The 12428-nt window shown below is 36.8% G+C and overlaps 1 protein-coding gene across 1 annotated transcript in view; it reads left to right on the top strand.

Moving 5' to 3' along the window:
* The window catches only part of PRKDC (protein kinase, DNA-activated, catalytic subunit), a 77872-nt gene that overhangs the window by 39866 nt on the left and 25578 nt on the right, over window positions 1-12428 (top strand). The window contains exons 51-62 of the mRNA XM_072034678.1: window positions 526-657; window positions 1095-1206; window positions 2635-2759; window positions 2853-3002; window positions 3422-3595; window positions 4465-4563; window positions 5088-5298; window positions 5902-6091; window positions 6439-6654; window positions 7619-7731; window positions 9066-9197; window positions 10405-10584. Of these exons, the coding sequence (XP_071890779.1) occupies window positions 526-657; window positions 1095-1206; window positions 2635-2759; window positions 2853-3002; window positions 3422-3595; window positions 4465-4563; window positions 5088-5298; window positions 5902-6091; window positions 6439-6654; window positions 7619-7731; window positions 9066-9197; window positions 10405-10584 (1834 nt within the window). The remainder of the gene's footprint in view (window positions 1-525; window positions 658-1094; window positions 1207-2634; window positions 2760-2852; window positions 3003-3421; window positions 3596-4464; window positions 4564-5087; window positions 5299-5901; window positions 6092-6438; window positions 6655-7618; window positions 7732-9065; window positions 9198-10404; window positions 10585-12428) is intronic.

Raw genomic sequence — 12428 nt, 5'->3', positions numbered from 1 at the left:
GGATGACAAGGTAAATGCAGCTGCTATAGTAAACTTTTCGTCCCTGGAATTGACAGTAAAACTTCAGAACTGAACTCTCCAAAGGTTGAAACTTAATTTGTTAAACAGAGAAGAGACAGAGAAAGACAGAGAGAACATGTAGAGAATTACAACAGCAACAACAGAAGCAAGAGTAATCTTTGCAAAGAGTTGTTTTTTTTTTGTTTGAAATATTATGTATTGTCATTGAATACCAGTGCATTCTTAGGAAGAGTTTTGTGATCTGCTGTGCTTCTGAACAAACTCTTGTTTGGAATTTTAATTTGTAAAGTCTAATTCATTGAAGTGAATTATTTTTTTCTTAATGTTTTCTACTTTTGGTGGAATGTGTATACATATATGTACACATGTTTTCTATATGTATACACATGCTTGTTTTGGTGGGGTTGTATGTGTCTACATACACATGCACAAAGTGAATGATTTGTGGTGTGTATATTTTGGGTTTATCATGTATGTCACTACTTATATGTTTTTATCCCACAGTTTAATATTTGAAAAGTTTTCTACTGGAGATCCTGATACAAAGGACAACTCAGTGGGAATTCAGTTGCTGGGAATTGTTCTTGCCAACAATTTAGCTCCCTTTGACTCGAAGTGCGAAATAGATCGTGGCAGGTGAGAAAAATCAACTTTCTGGAGAAATTAAATTAATAAAACATAAAGACAAAGAGAGTAGCTCTGTCTCGTCAGCATAAAGTACTGAAGTTGTATTGTTCATTCATTGGAAAGTTTTGTCCTATTGTCCCTCAGCTACAGTCTGTCACAATGTAATGCTTTTTGCAAACTGCAGAGCTAATTTATTTTGGAAAATATTGTGGAGGATGTAGGCTTTCTTACAGTGGGCCCCTGGATTGCAGTTTCATGGGAGTTAACAGAGTCAGAAACTCCCAAAGCAGGGATTTGAAACAGTGTAGGTGGGAATCTGTATTTTGCTGTACTGAGCTCTTCTAAAAGCAATCACTGTGCCCCTAGGCAGCTCAGGTGAGTTCTTGTTTCAGTGTAAAAATGAATGCTGGAGTGGTGGCTTACAGCAGATCTACCTTTTGTGTTAGGTATTTCCAGGCTTTGACCAGTAACATGGGCTTATTAAGGTATAAAGAAGTTTATGCAGCTGCAGCAGAAGTGTTGGGACTTGCTCTTCAATACATTGCTGAGAGAGAAAATGTAAGTAACTGTTTTAGATGTGTGACCATTCCTGTCTTAATTCTGTGCATATCTTTTATATGACTACTCAATTCAGCTCAAGAAATAAATGTTTTTAAAACTCAACAGTCTTTGTCCAACAGATTAAGTTAAGGGTTTAAACTATTAAAAAGAAGAAAGGTTTAGAACAGACTTAAGTGCAGAGTTTCTGCCCCACTCTTTTGAAGCTAGCAGTAAATGGGCTTTGTTCAGCTTCTGCCAACCAGCAACACTGGCATGGTATAAAGTTTTGTGGGATTCTGTGGTGGTTGTTTTTTGTTGTTGTTGTTGTTTGTTTTTATAAAAACAAAAAGAGGGGGAAATTCAAAGTTGGGCGACTTGGGGCTACCTTTTGAGTATCTGTATCTGAGGATGTTTAATAACTTGCTAGTACTGATGTAAAATTCAAAGCTATTGTCTTCATTTTTTTAGCACTTGTTGTGGTAGATATGGATAATGAAGCTATTTATTTTCTAAGCAGTGGATGAAATGAATTCAAAACTGTTATTCACCAAATCTTGCAGTGCTAGAACCAGGGGATAGTTCTTGTTCATAGAAATCATTTTAAGGCAGAGAGTAGAAGTATCTCTTTACAATTAGTTACCCCAGCAGGTTCTGGAGGTAAGTAGCATCAATAGGTTTGAGGGCAAATTTGTGCACAAAAAAATTCCATGAACAGGTTCTGAAAACAGTAGGGAACTTAGACTGAACATTGTTGTCTAAACTAATGATGGATGCATGTTTTGGTCTATGAGATAAAAAGAAAGACAATGCAGCCCAGCTTCTGTGCTACCCCTAAATATCATTCTGCATCTGCTGCTACAAAAACACCAAGATATTGACTAGGTCTACTATTAGTCTGATGTTGTGGGACATTCTTACATCTCGCCCCATTTAATTGCTTTTATTTTTATGTTATACAGTTTTTATAACATCCTTTGTATATGGAATTCCTGCAGCCTTTTCTTCCTTAGTTTTCCAATTTCCATTAAAAGCAGTACTTTGAATAAATTAGTAAATAAATATTTTATACTACACAAAGCTTATTCTTTGATGTTTAGTGAAGGTTGCTGATACATTCACTAAATGTCTTCACAAAAAATGTCTTTTTTACATACAGTAGCTGGAAATCTGCCATACAGAATAGTTACTATTTATGTAAGCATACTAAGCAACTTGTATTTCAAAATTAAGGCGTTGGTTCCAAACCAATCAACGGAAGCTCAGAAACATTGTTAAACTAGGCAATCGTGTTCAGCAGCCATGAAGCACCATAAATGTCAAGATGAGGCAGGCAAATTTTACCTATCAAAATGCATTACAAACAAACAGTACAGTAGCAATAGTCTGTGTCATTAAGGCGATTGAGTTTCATGGCTATGCTTGACATACTGTCTTTCTAATTCTCAGATACTTGAAGATCAAGTTTATGATTGTGTCGTAAAACAATTAAAACATCATCAGAACACCCAACAGGACAAGTTTATAATATGCTTGAATAAAGTAGTCAAGAATTTTCCTCCTCTTGCTGACAGGTATGTCATGACATACATGGTACGTGCATTGTAGATCTAGAGGAATAATAGAGAATAACATGCTTTTCTTCACGGGCTTCTGGTCACATTAAGGTTTATGAATGCGGTGTTCTTTTTGATACCGAAACTCCATGGTGTGATGAAAACCTACTGCCTGGAAGTAATAATGTGCCGGGCGGAGGAAATACCTGATCTCTACTTGGAATTGAAGAGTAAAGACTTCATGCAGATCATGAATCACAGGTGAGTAGCCACATGGTTACAAATGTGGAGACTTAGTCTAAGGTTTGATGATATGTTCTGCGTTGGACACAAAAATTTTATGCTCCGGCTGCATGTTCCTTTGGTGGCCATTGCTCTCCTAATTTGAGCAAACAGCATCTGGATGTTAGCTCACTGTGGAAAAACAAATAAAAACCCCTGCAAAGTGTTAAGATGAAATACCAGCTCCTATTCACTAGGATGTGAATTTCATCTTTAATACGTATTGATTTAGTTGTATTCTTACTTCTAGGTTGTGTTGGAAAAGTATTTGCCTAAAGCCCTTTATATGAAAGCAAATACTATTGTTAAAAAGTAAGCTGATATTCTGGTTCTATGTGTAACAATGAAGAGCGAAAACAATGCAACTATTCTTTTTTTTTTTTCTTCTTCATCTTTAGGGATGATGAGAGGCAAAGGGTTTGTTTGGATATAGTATACAAGATGCTGTCAAAGCTAAAACCACCAGAACTTAAAGAATTTCTTCCTGGAGTAACAGGGTTTATTTCTCACCCTTCTGTACTATGTCGACGGTCCATGTATGATATTCTGATGTGGATTTATGATAATTACAGGTGCGTATTCACTACAGATGCTGTCTTTCAGTGGTTTGTCACAAGCAGAGTGAAAGTTCTCCTAACATTATTTTCTAACTTATGTCCCTTGGTATGGGATTTTCCCACTCTTGAACAAATAGGTCCTGTGGTTTGCCCTGGTAGCCTCAGACCTTTGGTGGCATTTTATTATTTAAACTAAGGGACAAGGATGTGGAGCTAACTTTAGCCCAAAACTAGGATACTGCATCACCACAGCATGATGCTATAAGAGGTCTTAGCTCTGATGCTTCTGCTTTTTTTTCCTGTTGCCAGAGTTTATAACTGTAGTAAGAGTTGTACACCTTAGAATGAACATCTTTATACCATAAGATTGAACAGATCCAGATAATGCCAAAGTGCCTTTATTTCTGTTTGACTTAGGGAACAGTCATACGCTTTTTGCAAGTAGGTTGCTGTTGTGTTATCTAACGTATTGGGGTCCTGTTGTATGTTTTTGCATAATGCAACTGTTTACTATTTAAATGGATAATTATGGTGAAGAAAAAGTACAGCTGATTTTTACTTCAGTGTCACTTGGGAAAAGGTGTCAGTGTTTTTTTTGTCAGTTTTAACCTTGCAAATTCAGCATTATTTCTGCCAGGCCTTTATAGTAAAAACCTAGCAACTCATTTAGCCTTCTGATTTTTATTTTTGATTTTTATTTTAAGTAGTGAGGAGGTGAGCCATTTCGGAGAATAAAGACCTCATGTTATGAAAAATGTTTGTTGTCATGCCAAGTTGATATTTTCTTTTGAGAAGGGTGGGTTCTTTCTTCTCTCCAACCATCCTTATCCTCCTATTTTTTTAATAAGAGAATACATTAAGAAATGTTTTTCTCCTATCCTCAGTGATCCAGAAAGCCAAGCAGATGGTGATTCTCAGGAAGTACTCAAACTGGCAAAAGAAATCCTGCTTCAAGGACTGATTGATGAGAATGCCGAACTGCAGTGAGTAAACAGTGCTGTGATTGCAGTCTGAAGTAACAAATCCTTGAATTGCTGTTTCTTTGTTTGTAATATAAGCTTTGATCCACAGCAGTTTTTAAAGTATTTGAAATATGAAAGAGTAACAGATAACATTTCCTTTTCTTTCAGTAAGTTAACTTACAAAATTTCATCCCATACTGTCACACCAAATCTAAGTGTAACTGAGAGATTTAAGCCACGGAGAAGTTTTTTCAGTATGTTAGACCTAATTCTGTGTTGACATTCTGAAGTTTTTGAATAAGGTGCTCACTATACACAGACACAAAAAATAACTTAACATGAACATCTTTCTCAGTGTAAACCTTTATAACACCAGTTAAATGCTGTAGAGCATGGTAGATGAATGTGGAAATCTATGTAAAAGGCACATCTACGCTAAAGATTTAACTGAAGACATTGTTATTTATTTTAAATTGATCTTTTTTTGATAGTGTTGCATTTTGTTTGCTGATAGCAAAGAATAACTTCATTCCTTATCATTACAGATTAATTGTTAGGAATTTTTGGAGTGATGAGACGAGGCTACCTGCAAATATTCTTGATCGCATGCTGGCACTGTTAAGCTCTTTGTATTCTACCAAGATTGAAACTCAGTACTTGAGTCTAATCACAAATTTTCTGCTTGAAATGACCAGCAAGAGCCCAGATTATTCCAGAAAAATGTTTGAGCATCCACTGTCTGAATGCAAATTTCAGGTGAATAGTATTGTGCTATCCTCAGCATAACCATGTGACAAATTCCAATCCTGATGGTGGTTACCACTTTGACAAGAAAGGTGTAGCGAGGGAGTTGATTGAAAACGTGTTTCGAGATCCATAACTAACATATTCAACAGAGCTGGGTTATGCATGGTATCAGTGTAATTTTGTGGGAGGAATAATTTTGCTTTCTTCTCAAAAAAAGAAAGATTTAAGTATATATACAGGTATAGCTAATGTGTAGAGTGCTGAAATACTTTTAAAGAGAATAGTTGGGGTGGAAGTCGTGGGGAGGATAGTAGAGAAAAGCAAATTAAGAAAAGGAGAAAAATTGTGAAGAAACAAGAATACTAGTACAAGAGCTATAAATCAGTCCTCAGCTGACCAGTCTAAATTAGTGAGCTTTTTTGCTGAGCTCTGGGAAGGTTTTACTTGGCTTTACTTGTTTGTTTTTTGTGTTGTTTGTTTTTAATGTCCTGCCTCTGTATGTAGGACGATGTTTTAAATGCTATGCTTTCATTTTTGTTATCCTGTTTCAAGGAAGGAAAGAAAAAAGCCTTCACTCTCATTATTCCTATTAAAATGTTTTTGTGTTTGCAGGACTTTGTAATTGATTCCAGTTGGCGTTACAGAAGTACTATGCTCACACCTATGTTTGTAGAGACTCAAGTTTCACAGAGTACTAACAAGAATTTGTCACAAGAAAGATCCCCGTCCTTTTCTGGTTCAGTAGGTGGTCAAGTGAGGGCTACCCAAAGACAATACGAATTTACTCCTACACAGAATGTCAGTAAGTCCAGACTGGTATCTTCTGAAATCATGTTGCTTGCTATAAGAACGATTCCATTCTCCTCATTCCTGCTGCATGTGAATTTTTGATGTAAAAGTAAATGCACTTAATACTCTATTTTCAAGAGATTTTTTTTTGTTGTTGTTATGAGAGAAAACATAGCACACTTTTATTGGTCTGATACACTTTTTATATTCTGCTTAATTTAAGCGTTTCTTACATAACAGCTTGAAATCTGTCCTGATTATAAACTGGGCATTACATTTTTGGGGAAGGAAAATTATGCCTCACAGATTAAAAATCTGCATTATTACTGTTCTACAATTATTTTATTTTTTTTTTTACAGGTGGTAGAAGTTCTTTTAATTGGCTAACTGGAAACAGCATTGACACATTGGCAGAGTATACGGTTCCTTCATCCTCGGAATCGTTGTCTTCATCCATGCTGTTAGTTAGCAAACGGAGTGAAAAATTTAAACAAGCAGCCTTTAAACCAGTGGGGCCAGATTTTGGAAAAAAAAGGTTGGCTTTACCTGAAGATGAGGTGGACAGCAAAACTAAAGGTCTGTTATCTTTGTGGCATTCTTATTGAGGTTCAGTTTGTGAGATCTTGTTTCCAGGAATGTGTGTTGATACTTGCATAAGTATCAACGTATTTGTGTATATTGCCAGAAAAAAAAAAAAGATTGTTCTAAGAATTGCAAAAACTGTACATTGCCAGACAAAAGAATTAACTGGGTAAGAAGCCAGCTGGCGTGGTCTATCTGTCTGCCATCTCAGATGATGTAGTATGAATGTCAGTTCTGTCCCTTGTGTTTTAAATTTAACTGCACAGCTCTTTAAAGAAACTGAACAATTTGTAAATATTTTTTCCTCCCCATTTCAGGTGTGTAGATGTGTTCTGCAACAGTATACAATCCAGCAGTGGATTGTATACTGTTGCTTTTTCTGAAAATGTTCCTTTATCCACCCAGTTTACAACCAAAAAAAAAGTTAGCTCTGCTCTATTAATAGCTTAGGCTCCTTCTCCCCATTTTCTGCTCATTTTGTCTTTACCATCCTTGTTATTAAAATTTTGACTGAAAGGGTAAGTGTAGAAGCTTAGGCAGAGAACTACTGAAATTGGCCTTTTCAATATGAGAAATATCTCAGGACGGTATTGAATGGATCATAGTGAACAACTGAAAGAGAAGTCAGTCTACCTCCCAATCAGCCCCTGGTCTTCTACCAGCCAAACACAAGTTATAGTGGTATGCTTTTGTTTGCTCCTTCCTTTTTTTTCCTAAGGAAATGGACTGAAGAGAACAGTATAAAATTGATTTTCTCCATGACTAACCTGAGCAGGAGTTGCTCCAGTGTCAGTTCTGTAACAGAAATTTAAAGAACAAAGAAATATGCTGTTATCACCTGCTGTTATTATACGATACTGTTGCATTAAATATGAAGTTTGAGAAAAGAAAAGCTGTGGGCATGAATGTATGTTCTCCAGAACTAAAACTGTAAGCGGATGTTCTGCTTTACACCCAGGTATAGAAGAACGAGCAGAAATTCTAAGACTGCGGAGACGTTTCTTGAAGGACCGAGAGAAAGTCAGTCTGATTTATGCTAGAAAAGGTGTGGCTGAGCAGAAAAGAGAACAGGTTTGTCAATCCAGATAAGTTTAAAACCTTAAGTCCCAATCTCATCTGCAATCTTGTACTTCATCTCCAGAAGCAGGTGTGTGAAGAAGGAGTAGGTGTAAGATGCCAGTTGCTGCTTTAAAAGGTTTTAGTTGGAAATATGCTATTTTTGTGCTTCAAGTTAAATGATGTTACTTGGTGTGAGTGAGAGAAGTGCTGGGTAACGTTCCCATTCTTCTGCTTTGTGTACAAAGTGATCTTATATGATAGAATCACCAGCAGCAAAGAGAAATGTTCACACCAGAAGCTCTTTACAGTTGTCATCCTGGAAACTAGAAAGCTTGAAGTGAGAATATTCCGTGTAAATAGTTAGAAAACATTATCCATTTTCTGAAAGTGAACTCAAAAATGTGTTACAGCTGCTAGGCTAACCTGAACTGCTGAGGACTTTTGACCTGAAGGAAAGTCAGTAGTGAGTGAGTGTTTATCAGAGCCACAAACTTGATACTATACATGTTACTTAGTAGTATATGGCTGTGCTTCATACTCATGATTAATTTAAAGACACTTGAAGCTCTGTAGTTTTTCAAAAGTTCGTGTGACTAAAATAATATATTGTCATCCAAAGATGATAGCAGTTAAACAAGAACAAAGTAACATGGGACTGAGAGTTAAGTTTATGACACACTTGTAATTCTGTGCTGCTGCAGACATCCATATAAGTTGGACTTATATCTGGAAGAGCCCCACAAACACCTATTTCTGCCACCTTGTTTGCTGTTAGACCAAAGCTCCCCTTTCTTCCCACCCTGCTAGAGAAAGAAGCTGTAACAAATGTTCTGTTCAAGAACAAACAAAAAACTGGAGTTCCACAACAAAAGACCAGAGGAGACCATAAATCCTGCCAGGACTCCTTAAACTTTTCAAGAGATTTGTTGCATGTAAACACACATGGAACTTGGTGCCTTATGTTGATGCCATACATGATGTGGCAACAGGAAAAAGTAGATCCTGAGCAAGAAAGTATTTGGAAATACCTTTAGCCAAGGTCTATCTTCTCCCAGGATATTTCTCTTGGATGTTTTTTGAAAATAATTCCTTTGAAGTTGTGTAGAAGAAAAATGGGCTTAAATGACAAGATGAGAAGTATTTAAAGTCGAGAAAAAAATCTTCAAGCTTTCTTCTGTTTCCCTCTTCCACTATGCTAAAGTATACATTCTCTCCTTTATGTAACTGTCTGTTAAGATCATTTGGGGTTTAACCATATTACAGCTTTAGAGAGAATGTATTTGCTGTGATTACGTCTTATCTAGATACGTCTTTCTGTTTAACATGACTCTTTTTTAACATTTCAGGAGATTAAATCTGAGCTGAAGATGAAGTATGACGCCCAGGTTACGTTGTACAGAAGTTACCGTGTGGGAGACCTTCCTGATATCCAGATTGAATACTGCAGCCTCATTGCTCCTCTACAGGGCCTTGCTCAGGTGTGTCTTCTTTTCAAATGGCATTTGTGAAGTTTTCTGTTTTTGTAGGGAAAATGACACGCAGTCAGGCAACTGCTTTCAAAATTGATTTGTTGTTTTGTAATCAACCGCCATGATATGCTTTCAAAGACTGCGTTTTGAGGTATAATGTTTCTCCTATGCCTCATCCAGTAATGAGAGAAGATGTCTTGTAGCTTGCCTCAAGAAGTTGAGCGCCTCAGAACACTGAGGACCTCAGTCAGCAGCTGTTGTCCATTGCCTCTGGGTTATTTGCTTGAGAAACAAATGGTGGTGGTTTTTACAGACAACGTTGCAAAGGACATCTCATCTTGTATAGTAACAAAATGGCCATTTTTTTCTTTCACATGGCTATAGCAGAGTTGTAAAAGTACAGGCAAAGTCTCTGTGAGTGGGCTGAACTTGGACTAGTCAGTAAAACTAATCCAGTATTCCTTTTTATATGGTAGAAACCATAGGTTGAACCTATCCAATTCTGCAGTGTTTGGGAAGTCAAAGTGTTCCTGACTATCTATGTATTTATTTTTTTTGATGGTCCCTTATCTCAATGTAAAAGGAGGAAGCTGTACAATCATGAATTATCTAAACAGCATTAAATCAAGAGTTAAACCAAACTCTGGTCCCATTATAGACTAGGATGCATAGGATTATGTTACATTTGCTAGTGTGTTTCTGGGTTGAAAAGATGCCTTTATATCTCATATGGCACCATCTGTCCGTACATGTCTCTGTGTTAGCTCCCTGAATGTTTGGGTCTGGTTTTCTTCACACATTGATGTCTTTTGGTTTTGGTTGCTGGTTGGTTTGTTTGTTTGTTTTCCTGAAACCCTCTTCACTGGCAATGGTGTCCATAAGATAATATTGGGTGTCTGGCTCCCATAGCAGGAATTGTGAATATGTGAAAATGGTAAATTCTATCCTCTCCACTAGCACTCTGACCTGAAACCTACATTGCCTACAATGTCTTGGAGTTTCGTTATGTAGAAAAATTAAGGTAGGGCTTGAATGTATGGTACAGTAACTCTGAAATGATTCCCAGCATAGGTGTGGGGCGTGCAATTATTCCACTCCCTAATTGTGTCCACATAAGGACTAGGTACAGGATGGTTCATAGCTCTTAATTTTATTGTTAGTTTATTGGGTCACAGCAAAATTCAGTGACCATAACTGCATTTCTCATAATTCACAGAAAGATCCAACATTTGCCAAGCAGCTTTTCAGCAGTTTGTTTGGTGGGATTTTCCATGAGGTAGAAAAGTCTAAAACCCCTTCTGAGAAAAAAGTCATCATCCAGAAGCTGCTGAAGGACTTCAATCACTTCCTGAGTATGAGCCTCTCTTACTTCCCACCGTTCATTGCATGCATCCAGGTAAAGCTTACCTTATGTCATGAAAGTAGCAGAGCATAACATGTTTGTTTCAACGTGTGGTAAAACCAGTGGTAGGGAAGGTTAAATACAGTTGCTGAAGTTTTAACAGGTGAAAATAGAATTGTTAACAAAATGATTATTTCAAGCAGCTCTTGTTAAGTTGAACACAGTAACTTCAGGCCTGTGAACTGATTTTTTCAAGGTTTCTATAATTTCTAATCTGTAGGGTTTGAGTCACCTTCTAATGTTTTTAATTGCAGCAGAAACAAGAGGAGACTTGATTTTAAATGAAAGCCATGTGAACAATTGAAAAGGTTACGTGGGTGTCGTGGTGCTCATATTTCCTGTTTCTGGGAATGCTTATTGAGGAATACTTCAATGTCTTGAGCATATCAGTAGCTGTCAGATTGTTTGTTGTTAACATCTCTTATTTATTTTTTCAGCAACATGTTCAAATTATTCCACTGAAGTAGTTGTCTGGTAATTTTCAGTAATGATAGAAAGATTTGTTTCTACCAAAGTCTGAGTGCATGTGCCACAGCTCTACCACTGAAAAGGAAGCACAAGCCTTTCTGCTTTGGTTCTGTGTGCTTCTAATGCTATGAGAATATGCTGACCTGGAATAGTCTGTGAATTTAGTCTTTTATCTGAATTTTCAGAGATTAAAAAACCTCATCACTATGCTCATCATTGCTATATTTAATGATTCTTCTCATCTGTGTTGATTTTAATGTTATGTTTGATTTGCAGCTTTCAAAACACTTTTTTTGAGTGGCAGATAGTAGTTTCCTCCTTCTGTTGTGGAAGTTTAAATACCCTGTGACAGTAGGTGTCATTCGTAATACAGGAGGAATATCTAGTTTGGACTAGCTTTTCAACCAGTGACAAACTTTGCTTCTTAGTACTTGTATTTACACATCTGAAAAAATGTAATTTCTTGTTTACTTTCTTCTGTGCAGCTGCATAAAAGGTCAAATGCTATGGGGATTTTTTTTGGGCTGCCTTGGTATTTTTGGAGCCAGCATCTCACAATAGCTATCTGTTAATATTCCCTCTTGACATTTCATTTGTTGGTTCTCTGTCTTGATATTATTCTTATTTGTGTTAAACTATGCTATTAGACCCTCTTTAAAAACACTGTTGTGTTAGGCTACATTTTTTTTTTCTGAAGAGACATAACATAGAGATTCAAAAAACAGATTATTTAAAATCAGTCAAAAAGGCAGACTTTATACAAGTGGTAAGGGCATCTCATTGCCATCCCTGTTGAAAGCACAGCAGCACAAAGGCAAGCCTCAGCTTGTGTATTTGAGCATCCCTGACGTAATCCATAGAAGTTGGTAGCAAGGGAAGGTATTAGTGTCTGGGGCACATGTAATTGATACTGGCAGAATGGTAGATAAAACGTACGTAGACCCCTCGTTGGGATCCACCTGTTCTGTAGCTCAGGAGGCTACAAGAAGCTGTTCTCTTTCTCTCTTCTATTGAATATGAATATAATTGGAACGTCTCAACTCTACAAAACGTGTAATGAATTTTGTAAGCCAGATTCATATGCCACCATTTTTGTGGTGCTTGCCATTGGTAAGGAAATGTAGCTTAGGAATTGTAGCTTAGTTGTTCTCACAGTCTCATACTACAATTTCCACACAGTGATTTTTCACTTAGTATTCTTGCATATGCTGTATTGCAAGAATCAAGCATTAATTTTTGGCCGAAAATACATTGCTGTTTCTTGTAATGAAAGTTCTATTGTCTACTCCTTCAAGGAGCAGTTTTTTCTTCCCCTTTTGTTAAAGGTATGTAAACTCTCCTTCAGGTTCTTAAGTGGAAATAAAAAAAAG

This window comes from Anas platyrhynchos, chromosome 2, assembly GCF_047663525.1.
Source record: "Anas platyrhynchos isolate ZD024472 breed Pekin duck chromosome 2, IASCAAS_PekinDuck_T2T, whole genome shotgun sequence".
Lineage (NCBI taxonomy): Eukaryota > Metazoa > Chordata > Aves > Anseriformes > Anatidae > Anas > Anas platyrhynchos.
Note: the sequence above shows the minus strand (reverse complement) of the source record. Positions and strands in the feature narration are given on the sequence as shown.